At 58.7% G+C, this 23,653-nt stretch overlaps 1 protein-coding gene across 1 annotated transcript; it reads left to right on the forward strand.

Moving 5' to 3' along the window:
- Positions 1-3,860: 3,860 nt before the first annotated feature.
- Positions 3,861-22,371, forward strand: CYB5R3 (cytochrome b5 reductase 3; the record flags this gene model as incomplete). Its single annotated transcript, XM_080705221.1, has 9 exons — positions 3,861-3,881; positions 11,370-11,501; positions 14,601-14,673; positions 14,990-15,096; positions 15,866-15,995; positions 16,414-16,497; positions 17,052-17,137; positions 17,726-17,825; positions 21,992-22,371. 9 exons carry the CDS (start codon positions 3,861-3,863, stop codon positions 22,162-22,164), a joined length of 906 nt encoding a protein of 301 aa, XP_080561347.1. The 3' UTR covers positions 22,165-22,371.
- Positions 22,372-23,653: the final 1,282 nt, after the last annotated feature.

A 23,653-nucleotide genomic window follows, 5' to 3' on the forward strand; every position in this document is an offset into this window, starting at 1 on the left:
GTCACTCCTCAACTCAGAAAACTTTGATCACTGTTGCCGCACGCACGCGCGAGTGTGTGTGTGTGTGTGTGTGTGTGTGTGTGTGTGTTACTGGGGGTTGAATGCTCTGTGTCTGAGCTCCACCCCCAGCCTTCACACCTGCAGAGGTCGGGTCTCAGCCTCCCATGCTGGGACCTCGGCGCCTCGGCGGCACCCCTATGCCTGGTTCTGGTGTTCACCACAGAGGCAGGGCACCACAGCTCCCCTGCCCTCCCTGAACACAGCACACACTCCAGAACAGGCCGCCTTTCAGAACGCTGGACAACTGAGCCGCCCATCTGCCTGGGACCCACAGATCCTTCCCAAGCCTCTCCCTTAGGGGAAGGGGCAGGATGGCGGCGGGAGCAGCCATGGCCAGCTGCTTCCTAATCAAGCTCTCTCCTCCTCTGCTTCTTGCCTCCTTCACTCCAGAGAACCAGCTCTGTGTGGAGACAAAAGGAAAAGGCTGCCTTGCAATGGGAATCCTGGCGGGCCGCAGCAGTGGGGCGGCTGACATCACACGCCTCCTGATCTGATCTGCCTCGGGCTTCCAGGCAACTGACTGCCAAGTCAGCACAGGGCCTGTGACCTGGGACGGAGCCTGGAGCAGAAAAGAGGAGAGCTAGAACATTCTGGGCCACTGAGCCCGGTGCAGTGTGGCCCGTGCTTAGACAGTGCAACTAGACTGACGCTCAGTTCCCCAAGTTTGAAGAGTCAAAGCTGGGCGTGGTGGCATTGTCATTCCAGTGCTGGGGAGGCTGAGACAGGAAGATCACTGGTTCGAGGCCAGCCTCAGCTACTTAGTGAGGAACGCCACAATTAATGTGAGACCCTATTTCAACATAAAGAGTAGCTGGGCGTCCCAGCATTGATTGATTGATTGATTGATTGCAGTACTGGGGATGGAACTTGGGGACATTCTACCTCTGAGCTGCACTCCCAGCCCTGTTTATTTTTATTTTTATTTTTATATTTTTTGTGTGTGGGTCTGGGGATGGAACCCAAGGGCATTCAACCTCTGAGCTACACCCCCTGACTTTTTTATTCTTTATTTTGAAACGGTCTCACTAAGTTGCAGAGGGCCTCATTAAGTAGCCGAGGCTGTCCACGAACCGCGATCCTGTGGTCTCAGCCTCTCAAATGCTGGGATTATAAGCGTGCGCCACCACACCCGGCTACCCCTGTTTTTTATTTATTTTGAAACAGGGTGTCACTGAGTTGCAAAGGGCCTAAGTAGCTGAGGCTGGTCAAGGACCATGATCCTCCTCTTTCAGCCTCCCAAATGCTGAAATTACGGGCGTGCGTCCCTGCATTTGGGAGGCTGAGACCAGAGGATTGCAGTTCACGGACAGCCTCAGCTACTTAGTGAGGCCCTCTGCAACTTAGTGAGACCTTGTTTCAAAATAAAGAATAAAAAATAGGGCAGGGAGTGTAGCTCAGAGGTCAAATGCCCCTGGGTTCCATCCCCAAACCCGCAAAAAAAAAAAAAAAAAAAAAAAAAAAATAGGGCTGAGGGTGTAGCTCAGTGATAGAATATCCCTGGGTTCCATTCCCCTACCATAAAAAAAAAAAAAAAAAAAAAGCCGGGCCTGGTAGTGCATGCTTGTAATCCCAGTAGCTGGGAGGCTGAAACAGGAGGATTTCAGGTTTGAGACCAGCTTCAGCTGCTTAGTAGGCCCCCTGCAATTTAGTAACACCCTGTTTCAAAATAAAGAATAAAAAATAGGGCTTGTGGTATAACTCAAAGGTAGAATGCCCCTGGGTTCAATCTCCAGTGCTGGAAAAAAAAGAAAATTGAGCCGGGAGTGGTGGGCACGCTTGTAATCCCCGCGCTTGGGAGGCTGAGACAGGATCATGCAGGTTTGAAGCCAGCCTTAGCTGGCTTAAGAGACCCTGTCTCCAAATAAAATATAAAATAGGTCTGGGAGTGTAGCCCGGAGGTAGAAGGGTTTCCAGGAGCATGCGCTTCACCAAATAGACAAGTCTGAGCCAATCACAACAGCAGAAATTTCAGCCAATCATAGGCTGTGAACTGCCGTGTGTTTAAATAACCCAAAGCGAACAGCAACCAGCCAGGCAGTTTCTGTGTGGCCCTTTTGTCTGCTGTACATACACTTGCCCACTTGGCACTCTGAGGTCTTTCTGGTTCAGGATGGTGGCCAACATGTGACTTGTTTCTATACAAAAAACAAACAAAAACAAAAACTTGCCAGGCGCATGCTTGTAATCCCAGTTCTTAGGAGGCTGAGAAAGGAGGATTGCAGTTCCCGGACAGCCTCAGCTACTTGGTGAGGCCCTCTGCAACTTAATGAGATCCTGTTTCAAAACAAAGAATAAAAGCTGGGCGTGGTGGCGCACGCTTGTAATCCCCGAGTTTGGGAGGCAGAGACAGGAGGATCCTGCAGGTTCGAAGCCAGCCTCTGGGTTCAATCCCCAGTTCCAAAAAAATAAGTTAAATAAAGGAGCTGGGCCGAGTCTCCCTCGATCTGCCATCACCGTCCAGGGAAGCCCTGTCTCACTGCGTGGAGGCAGGGCCAGACAGGAGGGAAGAGGAGGAGAGCTCAGAGGAAAGGAGACAGGACTTGTAGCCGTGTTCCCTGGAGACTCTGTAGCAAGTCTTAGCCCCTGCTAGTGAGGCCCAGTTCCAAGCCCCGGGAAGGGAGCTGACTGCAATGGAGGCCCAGATGATTAATGGGACAGAACCCACACCCTTGGGCCCATCCCCTGCCAGGTCTGGGGGCAGCCAAAGGACAGAACTGCGGGGCGGGGGTCCAAGCCGGGCAGCGAGGGGCCCCTGGTGACTCGGAGCAACTGTCCTGACCACATGGCGCCAAGCAGACACTCTGCCCCTGGTCTCCATGTCAGCTTCCCTGTTACCCACTGTGCATGGCTCTGCCACCCTGCGTTCACGTGTGGCCCGCGGCCCGCAGGGCACACGGGTCAGCGCCGCAGCCAGCGTGAGCCCAGGCCTGGGGCGGCCGCGCTCTAGGAGGGTGCAGGGGCGAAATCTCTCTCCGTGCTGTGTGTTGATGTCAGTGGGTGCGCGCTTGCAATCCCAGCATTTGGGAGGCCGAGACAGGAGGATCCGTGAAGTCGGCCTCAGCTACCACTTAGTGAGGCCCTCTGCAGACAGATGCTGTAGCAAGAGAACACACTTCAATAACGGGACACGCAGGCTTGTGCACGCCGTTTTTACTGCTGGTGCTGGGGCTAGAACACAGGGGCATTCTACCTCCAGGCCACACCACCAGTCCTTCTTACTTATTTATTTTTAATTTTTTATTTATTTAATTTTATTTATTATTTATTTTATTGCATTAGTGGGGATGGAACCCAGAGGCATTCTACCTCCAAGCGACACCCCATTGATTATTCTGTTTTGAAGCAGGGTCTCACTGAGTTGCAGAGGGCCTCACTAAGTAGCTGAGGCTGTCTGCGAACCCAGACCCTCCGTCTCAGCCTCCCGAGTGCTGGGATCACGGCGTGCGCCCCACGCCCGGCTCCTTTTTATTTTTATTTTTTGTTTTTTAACAGGGTCTTGCTAGGTTGCTGGGCCGCAGGACTCGCAGGTTTAGCAAGGCGGGTCCAGTCTGCGCGGCCGGCGGGCGGCGGCCTGGGGGGGCGGGACCCCGCCCTCGGGGGCGGAGGCGGCGGGGCTGGGGGCGGGCGGGGCGGCCCCGGGGGCGCGGCCTGGAGCTCCGATCGCGGCGCCGGCAGACCCCCCTTGGCCCCCGCCGGGCGGAGCCGCTCCCGGCCGAGGCGCCGTTCCGGGTTTTATCGGGATCCCGTGCGCAGCGCCATCTTGAGGCCCGGGCGGCCGGCTGGCAGCGGGCGCGGCCACCATGGGGGCCCAGCTGAGCACGGTAGGCGGCGGCCGGGAGGGCCGGGCGGGCGGGCGCGGTGGGCGGGTGGGCGCCGGGGTGGGCGAGCGAGGGGGGCACGCGGGCCGGGCGGGGGTGCAGGGCACTGCGGGGGCACTGGGGGGCACCCCGGGCCGAGGCTGGGGCACGCGGGCACTCCGGGGGGCACTGAGGGGCACCCCGGGCCGAGGCTGGGGCACTGGGGGGCACCCCGGGCCGAGGCTGGGGCACGCGGGCACTCCGGGGGGCACTGGGGGCACTGGGGGGCCCGCGGGCCGCGCGGGGGTGCGCACGTCCGTCCGGGGCCGGCCAGCTCGGGAGGCTGAGTCAGGGACCGCAGGTTTGAGGCCGGCCTCGGCGGGGTGCGGGACCCTGGGGAGGCCACAGGCAGCTTAGGGAGACCCTGCTGCAAGAGTCGGGACAGACGGCGCTGGGGGTGGAGGCTGCAGGCATACCGCCCCTGGGTTCAGTTCCCCATACCAAAAAGAAAAATAAAAATCAAACAAGAAAGGCCACTGCCCTCCCTGGGCCGCAGTGCTGTCCGGTGTCAGGCCCCAGCAGGTGGCCATCCCCGCACCCCCGCGGGCCGCCTCCTTTCACAGGAGAGGCGCTGCGCAGACCCGGCCTCCAACCAGGGCTCGCAGGGCCAGCCCTGTGCGCTGGGGGCCAGCCCGCCCCCCCCCGCCCCCCCCCGCCCCCCCCCCCCGCCCACGCAGCTGCCTCTGGCTCCCATTCCATTTTCCTTTTTATTTTTCTTTTCTTTTTTTGGGGGGGGTCCTGGGGATTGAACCCAGAGGCATTCTACCTCTGAGCTACACCCCCAGCCCCTCCCACTCCCACAAGCGGCGGGGCTGAGGGGCCTCGAGGTGGCCTGAGGTGGCCTGCTCCAGGGTGTGGAGAGGGTGTGGCCCACTGGCCCTGCGAGGCTCCGGCCTCTCCACCACCACCTCCTGCACCCCCGGCGCCTGCTCCTTCCTCCTGGCTCCTCCCTGGGGAACCAGGCTAAGGCCTATGGGCTGGGTGATCTCTTGTGGGAGTGTGGCCAGCCCAGGACCCTGGAGGCAGTCAGACCACAGGCAGCCTTGCCCAGGGCGAACCTGTGGGCACCGCGCCGGCCTCGGGGTGTCCTGGCTGGACTCCCAGAGTCTGCCTTCCTCCCTGCTCCAGCGGCCATCGCTCGGCCTGCCTCGCACCTGCCCGTGTCTCTAGACCTGTTGCTGCATGCCCGCTGCCCACCCCTCGGGAGTCAGAGCCCATTGCTGGCCCCGGGCCTCATCAGTCCAAAGGATGCTGGGGACGAGGGGCGCCTTGGGGCCTGCTGGGTGCCCACCTCCCGAGCCAGCAGCTCCAGCCCGCCCTCCATGTGGCTGTTGGGCAGTTATCTGCGCTGTGCAGGCCCGGTGGGGCGCATCCTCCTCTTTAGGGACCCAGCGCTTGAGCCTGCTAGCAGTCTAGGGAGAGCGCTGCGGCCTTTGCCTGCCGTCTGCCTCCCATCCCGGCTGTGAGTGTGCAGAGGCCCGGTACCACAGGGACAGGGGACAGTCCTTGCTGCTGGCCCCTGGTGGCACTGAGCCCAGACCACCAGCCCCGGGGAGGCAGGACAGTGTCTCCCCGTGGGGCAGCACAGGGGTGCCCAGCCCTGCGCCTCCTGGGTTCCCTTCCCACCTCCCCAGCCCAGCCCGCAGCCCCCCTGCAGGACTTCCTCCGCTCCCTCCCACTTCCTCCTATCAGAACAGGACAGGAGGGAGGTGGTCACTCAGATCCTGGAGGGACAGCAGGCAGGCGCCAGGCAGGTAAGCGAGGTTCTGACCTTCCTGTGCAAACCCAGTCAGGGAGCTGGTGCCTGGGACCCGGGCAGTGTGGATGCCAGGTCCCGGCAGGGAGTCAGGGTGAGCGGCCTATGGTGGGGCACAGTTTTTGCAGCTCCGGCGTGGTGTGGCCTGAGTTGGGCCCTCCTGGAGCTGTCCGGGGCTCTGGGACCCAGGTTCCTTCTCCCCTGTGAGTTGTCAGAGGCAAGGAGAGGCGGGGGCATCAGGTCGGGGCAGTGGCCCTTGAGGTCCTCCAGGTGGCCAGGCTATGGTGTGTGTGTGTGTGTGTGTGTGTGTGTGTGTGTGTGTGTGTGTCTGCCGACGTGCACTTGCACAGCTGAGGAGGAGCCAGGGCAGGGCCTTGGCCTCGGCCATCTACCACCTGTGTCCTTGGGCCCTGCTGGTGGGGTGGGTGGGGGTGCCTGGGTGGTTATGAGGGTCAGGGCCAGTTCCATGTTGGCAGGGACACGTGTATCCCGGTCCCTGAGGAGTCTTGTCAGGCCCTGACTTTTGTTTGTTTTGTGGTACTGGCTATTTGAACCCAGAGGCATTCTAAACCTCTGAGCTACACTCCCAGCCCTATTTTTTATTCTTTATTTTGTTCAAACAGGGTCTCATTAAGTTGCAGAGGGCCTCACTAAGTAACCGAGGAACCTGTGATCCTCTTATCCCAGCCTCCCAAGAACTGGGATTACAAGCAAGCGGTTAGGCTTCTGACTTTTGGAGACAAAGCCTTCGCCCCTCCGCTCCCCCTCTCCCGTGGCTCTGCCTCCCCTCGGCCTGTCTGTCCTTCCTGGCTGAAGCCACTCAGGGCTGGGTTTCCTTGGCCTGTGTCACCCAGGGGTGCCCAGCAGGGTTTGTGGATTGGATGACTGACAGATAGCAGGGGTCTGCTCATAGCTGCCTCTCCAGATAGGAATTCCTACACACGAAAGGTCCACCTGTTCCCTCTCAGTGCCAGAAGCGTCCCAGGCTCAGGCCTGTCACCCGAGCCTCCGTTTTCCCACCTGAGATGGGAGGAAGGGGAGCACCCACTGATCGCAGCCTGAGGGCTAAGCGAGGCCCTGGGACAGAGCCCTGTTGGCTCTGCGTCTTCCTGTGCACTAGAAGGCAGCGGGGCCTTCGCGGCCCTGACCTCGCTGCCAGCTCCACGACGCAGGTGCTGCGCTGCCTGCGAGGTCCTGCTTGGGAGGGCCTGCAGAGGCCCAGGCAGGACAGTGGGTGTGTGCAACAAACAGGATGTGCCCTGCCCTTCCAGGGAGCAGTCTGGGCTCTTGCCCTGGTTCTGGAAACTTCCAGACAAAATAGAGCCAGATAGCCAGGCTGGTGGCACACACTCGTAATCCCAGTACTTGGGAGGCCGAGACAAGAGGGTCGCAGGTTTGAGGCCAGACTTAGCAACTTAGAGCAACTTCGTGAGGCCCTGTTTCAGCTGGATTCTTTTTTATTATTATTTTTGCAGCACTGGGGATTGAACCCAGGGGCATCATACCTCTAAGCTATACCCCCAGCCTATTTTTTATTCTTTATTTTGAAACAGAGTCTTCTGAGTTGCAAAGGGCCGCACTTAGCAGCTGAGACTGGCCGCAAACCACGATCCTCCTGTCTCAGCCTCCTGAATACTAAGATTACAAACTGGCACTGCCACGCCCGGCTTCTGTTGCTGTCTCTTACTCATTCCTCAAATATCTGTCGAGTTCTTCATGCCGTGGTAACGGGACACACTCCCTGTGAGCCCAGGGCTTATATGAGCCTGGCCAGTGTTGGGGGAGACGCCAGGACGCCTGCACTTCCCCGGGCCCCGCGCTGTGGGCCAGGTCAGGTCTGGGATGTGGGCTGACCCCACCTCAGGCCTCACTTGTCCCCTAATTCTGGGAACACAGAGGTCCACGCGGGCCCGGGGGTTCCTGCTGGGAAACTAACTTTGCACATTAAATGCCTGTGCTGGGCGGAGGGGGCTGGCTTGGAATGTCACTTAAACCCAACGACTTCCTGGGAAGAGGCCTTCGCCCACTCAGTTCCCTAAGCTGCTGCGGCCCCCTGGTTGGACTGGGCGGTCCCTTGCAGGGTCCCAGATAGCCCTCACCCCCAGGGCTTAGAGAGGGGCCGGAGGGGTCCCCAGGGAAGAGGGGCACCGGAGCCCGGCCTGCAGGCTGCAGTGTGGAGGGAGGAGGGGTGTTTGGGGCAGAAAGGCAGAGAGCAAGGCCGGCCTGGCATTGTGGGAGGAGGGCTGGGCCGCAGAGCAGGTGGCTGGCGGGGAGGGGGCAGTGGGGCCCAGAGAGCTCTGTCCCCAGGGGACGCAGGCCTGACGGGAGTCAAACCGGGTTCCAGGCGGGAGCCAGGGGGAAGCCCACCAAGTGCTGTGTGCGTGCGAGTGTGCGAGCGTGCCCCTATCTCTGAACTGCATTATCATGTGGGGCTAGAGTGCCCCAATAAAAGTAGGTAAGAAAGAAAGTCAAACCTGGTTCCAACTCCTGCGAGTCTGTTTGTGTCACTTAATGTGAGAAAGTAGGATGATCCTAGGTGGTAGACACCCGTAATCCTAGGACTTAGGAGGCTGAGACAGGAGGATCGCAGGTTTGAGGTCAACCTCAGCAACTTAATGAGGTCCCCAGCAACTTGGCGAGAACCTGTTTTCAAATAAAAAATAGGCCGGGTGTGTGGTGGCTGGCGCACCCTTGTGATCCCAGTACTTGGGAGGCTGAGAGGAAGATCGCAGGTTCGAGGACAGCCTCAGCATGTAGTGAGACGCTCATCAACCTAGTGAGACCCTGTTGTTTTTGTTTTTTGGTTGACAGTACTAGGGTTGGAACCCAGGGGCATTCTACCTCCAAGTTACACCCCAGCCCTACTTTTTATTCTTTATTTTGAAACAGGGTCTCAGTTACAAAGGGCCTAAGTAGCTGAGGCTGGCCGCAAACCGCGATCCTCCTGTGTCTCGGCCTCCCAAATGCTGGGATTACAAGTGTGTGCCACCACGCCCGGCTTGAGACCCTGTTTTTTTAAAAAAAAAATAGGGCTGGGGGTGTAGCTCAGAGGTAGAGTGCCCCTGGGTTTAATCCCTAGTTCCACAAAAAAAGTACGGGAGGAGGGGAAGAGGGTGACAGCGTGTGGGGCCACGAGTGTCCGTGTCGCACACTGAGCCTCAGTTTCCCTGCTGGGACTTGGTGACAGTGACCACATCCAGAGGCGTGGGGGCGATCCTGGGAACTCCCGGGTGGTGGGCTAGCTGTGCGCTCCCCCCTCGGGCGTCTCCCCTGCTCTCCTTGGCCCCCACCCTGGGAGGACGCACCCTTGCAGGCTCCTGAGGTCCCAGGCAGGCCGGCTACTCTGAGGCATATCCATGGCTGCCAGCCAGGGCCTTACACGAGCGCCCCCTCCCGGCGCGGTGGGGTGCAGCCACCGCATGGCCCCTGGCTCGGGGAAGGTGCTGGCTCCAGGGGTGCTGGTGAGACCCCAGCCGTGGGCATGGGTGGGGGGTAGGCAGGGCTCTTTTAGGCCCATGGGCCGCCTACCTGGGCCCCAGGGGCCAGGCCTCAGCTGCGCCGCGCCCCACCTGGGAGAGGTACTTTGTTCTTAGCCCCACAAAGGGCCTGTGGCTGGGCCCTCAGCTCAGAGCGGCTGGGCCGGTTTGTTCGGGGCCAGGGGTCAGCCGGGTGGATTCCAGGCCTCTGCCGGCCCCACCAGGAAAAGCTCCCGTGTGGGAGTCCGCAGGTGTCAGGTTCCAAGGCCTCTGCGACCTGGCCTCCGTCTCGTCTGAAGTCACAGTGGCCTGGACAGCGTGTCCCTCCTCCAGACTGGACAGGGAGGCTCAGCCAGGGCGTCCCTGAGTTGTTACGGGGTGGGGAGTCCCCACAGGGCCTCCAGGGGCGGTGGGGCCGGGCCTCAGAGGTGAGGAAACGGTGCCGGACCAAGCCTGTGATCCCAGTACAGGGGAGGCTGAGACAGGAGGATCGCAGGTTCAGGGCCAGCCTCAGCAAATCTAGGGGTTATGATAAGGCTGAGAATGGAAGACAGGGAGGGGCCAGCTGGGAAACAGCCTCTTTTAGAGTCAGTTTTATGTGAACCACCAGTATGAGCCCGTGTGTGTGTGTGTGTGTGTGTGTGTGTGTGTGTGTGTGTGTGTTGCTAGAGATTGAACCCAGGGGCATTCTACCTCTGAGTTACATCTCCAGACCTATCTTTTTTTTATTTTTTTATTTTTTTTTAGTACTAAGGATTGAGCCCAGGGGCATTCTAATTCTGAGCTACACCCCCACCCCCACTTTTTATTTTTTATTTGGAAACAGAGTCTCACTAAGTTGCTGAGGCTGGCTTCGAACCTGTGAGCCTCCTGCCTCAGCCTCCCAAGGGCTAGGATTACAAGCGTGCACCACCATGCCCGCCTTCCTATCTTATTTTTAATTTCGAAACAGGGTCTTGATAAGTAACCAAGGCTGGCCTCAAATCTGCCATCCTCCTGTCTCAGCCTCCCAAGTACTGGGTTGATTGTTTGATTGTTTGTTTGGTACTGTGGGTTGAACCCAGGGCCATTGTACCTCTGAGCTATCCCCCAAGCCCTATTTTAAAAATTTTGTTTTGGAATAGGGCCTTACTAAGTTGCTGAGAGTTTTATGTTGCTGAGGCTTTCCTCAAACCTGTGATCCTCCTGTCTCAGCTTCTCGCGTACTAGGATTACAGGTTTACACCACCATGCTGGACTACAGTTGTTTGGTTTGGTTTGGTTTTCCGGTACTGGGGATGGAACTCAGGGGCATTCTCCCTCTAAGCTAGACTCCTAGCCCTTATTTTTTTATTCTTTATTTTGAAAAAGGGTCTCACTGAGTTGCAAAGGGCCTCACTCAGTCGCTGAGGCTGTCTGCGAACCCAGGTCCTCCTATCTCAGCCTCCTGAATGCTAGGATTACATGCGTACACCACCACACCCAGCTTATTTTTTATATTTTGAAGCAGAGTCTTGCGAAGCTGGCTTGAAAGCTATAGTCCTCCTGTCTCCGCCTCCCAAGTGCTGAGATTGTAGGTGTGCAGCATCTTGTCTGGTTTAGAGTTAGAATTTGTCATCACTGCCGGGCGTGGTGGGCACGCTTGTAATCCCCGCGCTTGGGAGGCGGAGGCAGGAGGATCGCGCAGGTTCGAAGCCAGCCTCGCTGGCTTAAGAGACCCTGTTTCCAAATAAAAAAATATATAAAATAGGTCTGGGAGTGTAGTCCAGAGGTAGAAGGGTTTCCAGGAACCCTAGTACCACCAAAATAATAATAATAATAATAATAATAATAATAATAATAATAATAATAATTTCTCATCACTTAATAGGACCAGGGGAAGGAAAGAAAAGAAGAGGGGGGAGGAGCACAGATACACAGTACTCAAGATTAATTTTACTGTGAGCCTCCCAGTAGCCAAAGTGAAAAGAGATATATATTCAGCTGTATAGCTCTCTTTTTGAGCCCCTGTTGCAGGGGAAGTAGAGCTCTGTCAAGAACTTTTTCTAGGGTCCTGAGCACAGAAGACTGCATGGCGTGACAGGTGTCCTGAGTCTGGTGTAGCTTCGCCCAGGAGGCTGCATCAGAGCCGAGCGGGTTCGGTGGGGGCGCCGGCCTTGTGGGCCCGTCCATCCCGCGCCCCAGGGGCCAGGCAGCTGGCGGGCTGGCCTGCTCGCTGACCCCGCTCCCCTGTCGTTTCAGTTGGGCCACGTGGTGCTCTCCCCGGTCTGGTTCCTCTATAGCCTTTTCATGAAGCTGTTCGGGCACGCCTCGCCGGCCATCACCCTCGAGAGCCCGGACATCAAGTACCCGCTGCGGCTCATCGACCGGGAGGTGGGTGCGGGTCCTCCCAAGGTCGGCCCGGGCCCTGCCATCGGCCCAGGCCACCACCAGGTGGCAGAGAGACTGAAACCAGGCCTCTGCCCACACTGGCCGTCCTGTAGGTCAGGTGGGAGGGACCCTCGGGACTTTGGGGGGCACACCCACGGGAGGGGCAGAGCACCCCGGCCTTGGAGGTGAGGCCTCCTCCCTCTGCTCCAAGGTCGGCACTCTGTGCGGTTCCCTGCGCGGGGTTCCCTGACCCAGGGTTCCCTGTGCGGCCCCAGCTGTGCGGCCCCAGCTGTGCGGCCCCAGCTGTGCGGCCCCAGCTGTGCGGCCCCAGCTGTGCGGCCCCAGCTGTGCGGCCCCAGCTGTGCGGCCCCAGCTGTGCGGCCCCAGCTGTGCGGCCCCAGCTGTGCGGCCCCAGCTGTGCGGCAGCCCCGGCAGCCCCACCCCAGGCAGCCCCACCCCAGGCAGTGGCTCAGCAGAGGCCCCGCCTCACTCTATTTCTGGCCCCTTCAGCTGCCTCTGGAGGGTGTGGCAGGGAAAACTGAGTCACAAAGTAGGGAGAGTCGTCGGCCTGGCTGAGGCTCCCGAGACTGGGAAGGTGAGGTGAGGCTCCCAGGTTGGAGGCTAGCCTCAGCAACCTAGCGAGACCCTATTTCTTTCTTTCTTTTTTTTTTTTTTGTTGCGGGTCTGGGGATGGAACCCAGGGGCATTTGACCTCTGAACTACACCCCCTGCCCTATTTTTTTTTATTCTTTATTTGGAAACCGGGTCTCACCGAGTTGCAGAGGCCTCACTAAGTAGCTGAGGCTGTCCACGAACCGCAATCCTCCGGTCTCAGCCTCCCGAATGCTGGGATTACAAGCGTGCGCCACCATGCCCGGCTGAGACCCTATTTCAAAATCAAGAGAGGTGGGGATATAGCTCAGTGATAGAGTGCCCTTGGGTTAAAAAAAAATTAGTAAAAAAGAAAGCCATTCCCAGCAGGTGGCGGAATCTGGTCTATCTGGTGATCTAGTATTCCCCAGCAGGGTGACCTGCCGTCTACAGGGACCAAGATCTCTGCGGTAGGAGCGAGCAGCTTCCGTGACTCATGGGATATATGTCTGTAATCTCCCCAGAGTTCATAGAAAATTTATTTATGTATTTATTATTTATTTATTTTTGTGGTACTAGGGATGGAACCCAGGGGCTTTTCTACCCCTGGGCTACCCTCCCAGACCTATTTTATACTTTATTTGGAAACAGGGTCTCACTAAGTTGCTGAGAGCCTCACTAAGTAGCTGAGGCTGGCTTCGAACCCGTGCGATCCTCCTGTCTCAGCCTCCCAAGCGCGGGGATTACAAGCGTGCGCCACCACGCCCGGCTTGTACCGAATTTAAAAGCCAGCTGGGCATGGTGGCACACGCTTGTAATCTCAGTACTTGGGAGGCTGAGCCTGGAGGATCCCAGCTTCACATCCAGCCTCAGCAGCTTAGTGAGGCCCTGTTTCAAAATAAAGAATAAAAAATAGGTCTGGGGGTATAGCTCAGAGATTGAATGCCCCTGGGTTCCATCCCCAGTACCGCAAAAATAAATAAATAAATAAATAAATAAATAAATAAATAAATCCCATCACTGGGATTATAAGCCTGCACCACCACGCCCGGCTTTATTTTATTTTTAATTCTAGAGGTTACATCTGATTCATAGGTGCTCACTATACAGATTCTGTTTGTGAAATGTGAATGTTCCCCTGATGCCCAAACCCCATCCCTGCACCCCAGGTCCTTGTGCAGAGGCCCTGGTCAAGGCCAGAGTGTCCCTGGGCCCCTCTCAGGCCAAAAATCCACACGCACACGGTGTGCACAGGTACACGGCGTGTACACTTAGGCTCCTTTTTTTCTTCTTCTTCTTTCTGGTACTGGGGATGGACCCCAGGGGCATTCTACATCTGAACTACACCCCCCAGCCCTATTTTTTATTCTTTATTTTGGAAAAGGGTCTCGCTGAGTTGCAAAGGGCCTCACTAAGTAGCTGAGGCTGGCCACGAACCATGATCCTCCTGTCTCAGCCTCACAGATGCTAGGATTGCAGGCGTGCACCAGCAAGCCCAGTGGTTTTTGTTTTGTTTTTTGTTTTTTTGATAAGATAAATTTTTCCCCCAGCTATCATATATGGAGATCTTTTCATGATTTTGTTTTTCCTTACTGGGATTAAACCCAAGGGCATTTTAACTGTGAGTTTACATCCCCAGCCCCCTTTAATTTTTTTTTCCTTTCTAGGGTACTGGGGATTGAACTCAGTGGCATTCTATCACCAAGCTTCACCCCAGTCCTATTTTTATTCTTTGTTTTGAAACAGGGCCTCACTAAGTAGCCGAGGCTGGCTGCGAACCTGCGATCCTCCTGTCTCAGCCCCTGAAGGACTGGGAATTACAGACCTGCACCACCACATCTGGCTTTATTTTTATTTTGAAATAGGCTCACTAAGTTTGTTGAGGCTAGCCTCAAACCTGTGATCCTCCTATCTCAGCCTCCCGAGTACTGGGATTACAGGCGTGTACCACCACACAGGCCTTGCCTGGCTCTTAACCCGCTCCTACTCCTCTCCAGACCATCCTAGCCACGGCCATGCCTGGAGCTGGCCCTTGCGGGGCTGAGGCCTGGCTTTGGGTTCTTGGCCATGGCTGGACCCAGGACCCCCGGGCAGTGGGAGCTGCCATGGCCCCAGCTCTCTGAGGCCCCACTTCCACCGTGGCCACCCCACTTGTGTCGGGGATCTTAAGTGCACTTGTGTGGTTCTAGAGTGTTCTCTGGCAGCCGGGCCCGGGCGTGGAGGCTTTGTCTCTGCTGGTCCAGCCCCGAGTTCTTCTGCCAGCCCCGGCCTGCTGAGCCGAGGACGGAGGTGGCGTCCACCTTCCCTGGTGGGATTTTCGGGGCTGTCCCACGTCCTCCGTTTGGGACCCCACGTCGTTGTGTTCCTGGGGGTTACTGTCTCTCTGTGCAACAAGAGAGGAGGCACACCCAGTGTGCGCCCGGCCTGTCCTTACACCCGTGGCGTTGGTGCCCCTGGGGACACGGGGAGGGGGACTCGGTCTGCGGCCCCGCAGCCTCGGTCTCCTCGCAGGTCATCAGCCACGACACCCGGCGCTTCCGCTTCGCGCTGCCCTCGCCCCAGCACGTCCTGGGCCTCCCCATCGGTGAGTCCCGCCCGCGCAGCTGAGGGCAGTGGGGTCCCCGTCAGAGCTGGGCACCTGGCGTTTCCACTTGGGCGCAGGGAGGTTCCGGGCAGGGTGACGGTGCCCTGGGCTCGGAGGTGACTTTGTCAGGGGAGCAGGAAGGGCCGGGGTCCCTGGCAGGGGCCTGGCTGGGGCAGCATGGACACAGGGTGCGGGGAGGCGCTGGGAATCCTAGGGGTCGGAGGGAGCTGAGAGCAGGCAGGGTGCGGGGCTGCGGGGCCACCAGTGGTCACCCGCGGGGACCGTCCCCACCCCCGCGGCCCTCCCCACCCTGCAGGCCAGCACATCTACCTCTCCACTCGGATCGATGGGAACCTGGTCATCCGGCCCTACACGCCGGTCTCCAGCGACGATGACAAGGGCTTCGTGGACCTGGTTGTCAAGGTGAGGTCCCCAGGGCGTGACCGCGGGAGCAGGGCGCTGGCCACCACAGCCGGGCCTCCCTCCGAGCCTGGTGCCGAAGGCCCGGCGTTCCCTGCCCCAGCCAATGGCACGTGTAGCTTAGCAGCTGAATTCAGCACTCGGCAGAGCGCAGGGCTGGGGTTCATCTGGGCAGCTCCAAGCGTGTGCGGCGGTTTGCAGAGGACAGGAGGGGCAGCGGCTGGAGCAAACACTCGCACCCGAGGAGCAGTGGGCAAACCCTCCCTCTGTCACTGGAGAAGCCCCCGGTGCTGAGCCAGGGCCAGGAGGCCGGCTACGCGCTCGTGGGAGGGCCTCTGTGACCTCGGGGAAGCCCAGAGGAGCCTGTGGGTGTTGTCCAGGAAGCTGGGCCGAGGGGCTCGGTCATGGGGTGGGGAGGGGCTACGCACCATCGAGAAGGTACAGTTGCAGTAGACACAGTGCGGTCAGAGCTCCCGGCAGGGATCATAAACAGGTCATATAGCCGGGCACGGTGGCACCTGCCTGGAATCCCGTACTCGGGAGGCTGCGGCTGGGGGATGGCAGTTCAGGGCCAGCCTCAGCAACTCAGGGAGACCCTGTTTCCAAACAAAAGATTAAAAAAAAGAGCTGGAGGTGTAACTCATAGGTAGTGCGCCCCTGGGATCAGTTCCCAACACCAAAAGGAAAAGAAAAAAAGAGGTGCCTGCTCCCCACTGTGGGGGGGCTCGCCTGGAGGCGGGGCGGGGCCTGAAGGCGCATGCGTGTCTTGCAGGTTTACTTTAAGGGTACTCACCCCAAGTTTCCCGATGGAGGGAAGATGTCTCAGTACTTGGAAAATATGCAGATTGGAGACACCATTGAGTTCCGGGGGCCCAACGGGCTGCTGGTCTACCAGGGCAAAGGTGAGTCTCGTGGGTTCCCGAGGTCCCCGCAGGGCTCAGGATCTGCGGGCTGGGGAGCGCTGGGCGCCCGAGTCCGCGCTGTGTGCCTGAGTGACTGGGTGGGCGGGCGTGTCCTCCCCGGCCTCGTCTCTCGCAGTGCGGAGGACAGCTGGCTGGCACGGGGCGCCCACTGGCTGTCTTTGGAGCAGGTGCACCCACAGGTGCCCGCTCGGTGTGACATCAAGCATGCCCAAGGCCCGGGCCGGAAGGCAGTTGAGTGGGGTCCTGGATCCCGGCCGTCCCATCTCTCCCTCACCCCAGCTGGCTGGGGCCCTGGGGCGGCTGCATCTACCCTGCAGCTCGCGGGCAGTTTCCCCGCCCAGCCAGCCCTGGCCAGGCATGACCCAGGGCCCGTCTCACCTCTTCTTCCTTCTCCCAGGGAAGTTCGCCATCCGTCCCGACAAGAAGTCCAACCCCATCATCAAGACAGTGAAGTCCGTGGGCATGATCGCGGGTGGGACAGGTACGGGGTCAGGAGGCGGGGTAGGGGCAGGGGGCACAGGTACGGGGTCAGGGGTCAGGATGTGGGAGGAGGTGGAGGTAGGGGCAGGCGGGACAGGTATGGGGTCAGGGGTCAGGATGCTGGGGTAGGAGCAGGTGGGACAGTTACAGGGTCAGGAGTCAGGATGCCGGGGTAGGAGCAGGTGGGACAGTTATGGGGTCAGGGGTCAGGATGCGGGAGGAGGTGGGGGTAGGGGCAGGTGGGACAGTTATGGGGTCAGGGGTCAGGATGCGGGAGGAGGTGGGGGTAGGGGCAGGCGGGACAGGTATGGGGTCAGGGGTCAGGATGCCTGGGTAGGAGCAGGTGAAACAGTTACGGGGTCAGGGGTCAGGATGCCGGGGTAGGAGCAGGTGGGACAGTTATGGGGTCAGGGGTCAGGATGCGGGAGGAGGTGGGGGTAGGGGCAGGCGGGACAGGTACGGGGTCAGGGGTCAGGAGGTTGGGGGGAGGAACAGGCAGGACAGGTCTGGGGGGGTAGGAGTAGGAGGCCTCTCCCAGCACCCTGCCTTCCGCAGGCATCACCCCGATGCTGCAGGTGATCCGAGCCATCATGAAGGACCCTGACGACCACACAGTGTGCCACCTGCTCTTTGCCAACCAGGTCAGTGGACGCTCCTCACGATGTGCAGACTCAGCCTCCGCTGGGAGGAGACTTGGGGCCCGGCGGGGCACTGCGTGGGAGTCCATGGGGCTCTGTGGAGATGCTGGGGGTCACGGGCTGCTCCAGGTGCCCTGTGTGGCAGCGAGTAGGCCCTAGACACACAGTCCAGAGCCCAGAGCGCGCCATTAGCGGCCGCTAGGAGGGAAGGCGCCCGGAGCAGCCCACCCCGGGCCGCCGCCTGGCTCCTTCCTCCAGATGTCAGAGAAGCCCTTGGGAGCTGGAAGAACACTGGCCCGGCTCGGGCACAGGTGGGATGTGGGGCAGGTGCTACCCTAGGGTGTCCCCTAGGGAGAGGGTGTTGTCAGGGACGGTGCCTGGTCAGAGCCCTGGCCCAAGCCCACTGCCTGCCTGCCTGGCCTGGCCAGCTGTGTGGCCTGGGACGAGCTGCTTTCCCTCTCGGGGCTCAGTCCCTCGTCTGTAGAATAGGCTGATAAACCAGGGTTGTCGGGAGTGTCTTTCTGGGTTCGGTGCTCTGTGGTTGAAAGTGTGAGGCGCCCGCCCTCCTGACCTCCGGGCCTGTCCCCGCAGACCGAGAAGGACATCCTGCTGCGGCCGGAGCTGGAGGAACTGAGGAACGAACATTCCACTCGCTTCAAGCTCTGGTACACGGTGGACAAAGCCCCTGAAGGTGAGCTTGGGAGTCCCACTGGGGAGCGCCAGGCCCACTTGGCGCCCACTGTGAGGTCAGTGGTGCCGCCCCATCTCAGGGATGAGAAGAGGGCTCAGGGGTGCAGGTGCCCAGGGTCACAGCCGGAAGACACCAGAGCCCGGCTTCAGCTGGGGTCCTCACTTCCAAAGCTGGTCCTTGCGGGCTTCTGTCCCTGGGTGCGGGGACACCCAGGCGTGGGGCAGGGCCGTGCGGTTCACACCCGGGGAGGCTCCTGACCCTGGCTCCTCTCCCATCACCAGCCCTGGGGAGTGGCTGGGCTGTCACGGGCAGGCTGGGGCCACGGGGCAGTACCTGAGGCTGGCTTTGAACCCGTGCGATCCTCCTTTCTCAGCCTCCCAAGCGCGGGGATTACAAGCGTGCGCCACCATGCCCGGCTGGGAATGGTATTTGTAAGCACCACGTGAGCGCTGCATCAGGGCTCAGCCTCCCCTCCTCACAAGCCCCACAGGTCCTGGGACTCATCCACCCAGGGCGCACACCTGCTCCAGACAGGCGCAGCGGGCTCGGGCAGCTGGCGCCCGCTTGTGAGCTGAGCCATCGGGGCCTGTGCCTGGGGGAGGAGCTGCCCTTCAGCGTTGACCAGCCAGCCAAGGCCTGCCCTGGACTGGCCGCCCAGGGCGGCCCCTCCGAGCAGGAAGGCCCTCCTGGCCCCCCCTCGACCCCCCAGCCCCGTGTGTTTGTTGGAGCTGGTCTTTTTCTTCTAGTAAAAGAAGGAACATTTCTTTTTTTTTTTTTGCGGATCTGGGGATGGAACCCAGGGGCATTTGACCTCCGAGCTACACCCCCCACCCTATTTTTTATTCTTTATTTTGAAACCGGGTCTCACTGATTTGCAAAGGGCCTCACTAAGTAGCTGAGGCTGTTCGCGAACCGCGATCCTCCAGGTCTCAGCCTCCCGAATGCTGGGATTACAAGCGTGCGCCACCACGCCCAGCTAAGAAGAACATTTCTCTTGTACCCACATCTCAACCAGCCAGAGAAGGCGAATGAAGCTGCCTAACATGGCAGGGTTGTTTTTTTTTTTTTTTTTCCTCAGTACTGGGGATGCAACCCAGGGGCATTCTACCTCTCTACCTCCCAGCTACACCCCCAGCCCTATTTTTTTTTTTTTTTTTTTAGGATCTGGGGATGGAACCCAGAGACATTTAACCTCCGAGCTACATCCCCCACCCTATTTTTTATTCTTTATTTTGAAACCGGGTCTCACTGATTTGCAAAGGGCCTCACTAAGTAGCTGAGGCTGTCTGTGAACTGCGATCCTCCCGTCTCAGCCTCCCGAATGCTGGGATTACAAGCGTGTGCCACCATGCCTGGCTCCCAGCCCTATTTTTTATTTTTTATTGAAACAGGGTCTCATTAAGGCCCTCAAAGGGCCTCACTAAGTAGCTGAGGCTGTCTGTGAACTGTGATCCTCCTGTCTCACCCTCCCCAATACTGCCGCCATGCTGGGTCTGTGATCAGTTCCCAGTAGAGCCCTGAGGCCTGTCCTCAACACAGTCCTCCAGCGGGAGAGGCTGTGCTGACCCCTGGTGGTGGCTCGGGGCAGCACAGGCATTCCTAGGGTTAGTTTTCTCTCCTTCCCTCTGCTCTTGGACTCATGGCATTCTATCTCTGAGCTACACCCTCAGCTGCATATTATATATATATTTTAAACAAGGCCTCCCTAAATTGCTGAGGCTGGCCTCAAACTTGTAATCCTGTCTCAGCCTCCCAAGTTGTGGGATTATAGGTATGTGCCACCATGCCCACTTTTTAAATTTCTTTTGTTGCCAGGCGTGGTGGGCACGCTTGTAATCCTCGCGCTCGGGAGGCTGAGACAGGAGGATTGCACGGGTTCGAACCAGCCTCAGCTACTTAGTGAGGCTTTTAGCAACTTAGTGAGACCCTGTTTCCAAATAAAATATAAAAAAGGTGTGGCAGTATAGTCTGGAGGTAGAAAGCCTCTGGGTTCCACCCCTAGTACCACCAAAAAAAAAAAAGAAAAGAAAAAAAATTTCTTTTGTTTTGAAACAGGGCCCTCACTAAATTGCTAAAGGTCTCACTGGCCTTGAATCTGTGATCCCTTCTCAGCCTCCATGTACTAAGAACTCAGTGCTGCGCCATCTCGCCTGGCTGGGTCAGTTTTCTTATGAATAGGTTCCTGGTTAATGAGAGCAGTAATGAACAGCCCTCTGCCATTTTCCACTTGAATTTTTTTTTTTTTTTTTTTTATGGTACTGGGGATGGAACCCAGGGGCTTTTCTACCTCCGGGCTATACCCCAGACCTATTTTATATTTTATTTTGAAACAGAGTCTCACTAAGTTGCTGAGAGCCTCACTAAGTAGGTGAGGCTGTCTACGAACCATGATCCTCTGGTCTCAGCCTCCCAAATGCTGGGATAACAAGCGTGCGCTACCACGCCTGGCTCTATTTTTTTAATTTGGAAACAGGATCTCTTAAGCCAGAGAGCCTGGCTTCAAACCTGTGTGATCCTCCTGTCTCTGCCTCCCAAGTGCAGGGATTACAAGCTGCGCCACCCACCCGGCCCCACTGATACTCGTCACCACCTTGACCCACGGTTCTAGACCGCTGGAGGAATGCCGCAGCAGGGTGTGAGCTGAAATTGCAGATATATAAAAAATACAGTGGAGCTGGTATGAGAATCCCAGGCTGTGGGAGGCTAAATGGGAGGATCCCAATTTGGAGGCCAGCAGCGTTGCAAGTCTCCTCAGCAACTTAGCGAGACCCTGTTTCAAAATTAAAAAGCCAAGCTTAAGCCGGGCGAGGTGGGCACGCTTGTCATCCCAGCATCGGGAGGCTGAGACCAGAGGATCGCGGTTCGCGGACAGCCTCAGCTACTCAGTGAGGCCCTCTGCAACTCAGTGAGACCCTGTTCCAAAATAAAGAATAAAAAATAGGGCAGGGGGAGTAGCTCGGAGGTCGAATGCCCCTGGGTTCCATCCCCAGTACTGCCAAAAAAAAAAAAAAAAAAAGTCAAGCCTGAGCGTCGGGCACACCTGGCCTATTGAGGGGCCCGCGGGGCCAGCTCCTGAAAACTCCACCAGACATCGTGGGAGACTGAACGCAGTGCCTGCACCGCACATCTTACACCCGCAGATACCGTTCCTTCCTAGGGACTTTGTGCAAAGCACACCCAGCCCCAAAATGCCATTTGTCTGCGCCCCGCCTTGTTCCACGCCTGTGGTGAGTCAGGGTGTGCACATTTAGGCTGGAGAAAGACAGGGCAGGGCTGTGAAGGAATCTGGAATCTGCAGAGAAACACGGACTGTGGTGCGCACTGGCCTCCTGCGGGCTGTGAAGAGCACTTTGAGCTTCCCAGTGGCCAGGCCGAAAGGGAAATGTGGAGCCGGGCGTGGCGGCGCACGCTTGTCATCCCAGCATTCGGGAGGCTGAGACTGGAGGATCGCGGTTCGCGGACAGCCTCAGCTACTCAGTGAGGCTCTTTGCAACTCAGTGAGACCCGGTTTCAAAGTAAAGAGTAAAAAATAGAGCAGGGGGTGTAGCTCGGAGGTCAAATGCCCCTGGGTTCCATCCCCAGACCCGCAAAAAAAAAAAGAAAAAGAAAATGTCCTTTCCTTAGCTCCTGGGACCCACGAAAGGACGGGACCCTCTTGCTCAGCACGGCGCTCTTCCCAGTCCCAAGGCCTGCTGGGACCGTGTCAGGCCCTCCTGTCCCTTATGCAGTGGACGTGGCACGAGGCAGTGACCAGTGTCCCTCTGTCCTGCGGGTCAGCCGGCGCCCGCCCGCGCACCTTGGGCTCGGAGCTGGCTCTTCTGGGCTGTAAAGCGCAGGGACAGCCGCAGGTGATCCTGGGAGTTCAGGACCAGAGGGCCTCGGGGGCAGGGCAGTGTGGCCCGCAGTGGAGCAGGAGGGTGCTGGGGGGCCCGGGGGTCGTTCAGGAGGACGCTGGCTGCTCAGCTGGAGTGTTTATGCCGCTGGACCTTCACGCCTGCTGGACCGTGAGCTTGAGGCAAGGTCTCTGGCCCGGCGTGCCCGGAATCCTCGTGAGCCAGCAGGGCTGGGCCTCTGCGGCGGTTCCCTGTTGGCTGGCGGCCTCCGTGGCACTGGGGCCTCGGAGCCGGTCAGCGGCCACACCGGCCTCCCCTGCTCTCGCCCCGCAGGCTGGGACTACAGCCAGGGCTTCGTGAACGAGGACATGATCCGGGACCACCTTCCGCCCCCCGGGGAGGAGCCGCTGGTCCTGATGTGCGGCCCCCCGCCCATGATCCAGTACGCCTGCCTGCCCAACCTGGAGCGCGTGGGCCACCCCAAGGAGCGCCTCTTCACCTTCTGAGGCCGCCCGCCCGGCCGGCCCGCACCCCGCACCCCACACCCGACTGCTGCCCCCTCCCCGCGCCTCACGTGGCCGGGTTCAGCCTGGTCTGCCCGAGCCAGTGTTGCCTTGAGGGCACGGGGACCACGTGGGCACCTTCAGGACGGCTTCCTGGCCGCCACCGACTGGTGGTTGCCAGAGATGCCACCCCCTGTATCCCGCAACCATCTGCTCAGCCCATGTACACACACACACACACACACACACACTCACACAGCAAGGCCATAGTACCAGGTTCACCCACCCCTCCCAGCAGAGACCACAGTCAGTACCAAAAGGAAGCTGGCCTTAGCGGCACATGCCTGTAATCCCAGCACTTGGGAGGCTGAGACAGGAGGATTGTCAGGTTCGAGGCCAGCCTCGCAATTTAACGAGACTCAGCAACCTAGCAAGACCCTGTTTCAAAACAAAACCAAAAAAGGGGCTGGAGGTTACTTCAGAGGTAGAAGGCCCCTGGGTTCAAGCTCCAGAACCAAGAAAAGACAAAGGCGAAGCCAGCCCAGGGCTGTGAGCGCCCCGGCCCACGGCCCCTCAGTGCTTAGTCCCAGCACCTCACACTACAGAGGCCCCCTGCAGGGCGGGGTGAGGGCTGCTCCGAACCCGACATTCCCCCACCTAGATGGCCTTGGGGAGCCTGGGCCGGCACAGTGCAGTGGGCCTGCCTCCCTGGGGTCCTGCCCTGTCCCCTGAACCGCAGCCCGGCCTGCCTGGCCCTGCGCCGCCCCGGCCGAGGCCCGCGGAGCCCGGAGCTCTGTAAGGAGCTGGGCTCTGCGGCCCCGACGTTGCCTTCAGACGAGCTGCGTAGCCTCCTGCATACGGCTTTTTCAGAATCATTTATGAGTAGAAACAGAGTTGAAGTAAAACTTTGCTGATATTAACTCCTGCAGCCCCTGGAGACTGACTGCCGCCGAGGGGTGGGGCAGAAGGGCTGTGCGCACCAGCCTTATCTCACGTATATTCGCTTTCTTGCACTCCAGAAAGACGCACACACGAAAATACCCTGAAGCCACGTGGTTCAAGGTGGCTGCCACTGCCCGGGTCATCTCATGAGCTGCCCCAGCACGCACCTCATAGCCGGGCGCGGTGGCCCACGCTTGCAATCCCAGCACTCGGGAGGCTGAGACCGGAGGATCGCGGTTCGCGGACAGCCTCAGCTACTTAGGCCCTCTGCAACTCAGTGAGACCCTGTTTCAAAATAAAGAATAAAAATTAGAGCTGGGAGATAGAATGCCCCGGGTTCCATCCCCAGTACCGAAAAAAAAGAATAAAAAATAGGGCTAAATGTAGCTTAGAGGTAGAATGCCCCTGGGTCCAATCCCTGGTATTTCACACACAGCAAAAAAAAACCCCAAGAGGCACTGCACCTCAGCCTGTGTGGATCACGATTTACTTAGAGACGCTCCTTTTTTTGTGCCAGGAATTGAAGGGGCGTTCTACCTCTGAGCTCCAC

This window comes from Muscardinus avellanarius, assembly GCF_963383645.1.
Source record: "Muscardinus avellanarius genome assembly, chromosome: 11".
NCBI lineage: Eukaryota > Metazoa > Chordata > Mammalia > Rodentia > Gliridae > Muscardinus > Muscardinus avellanarius.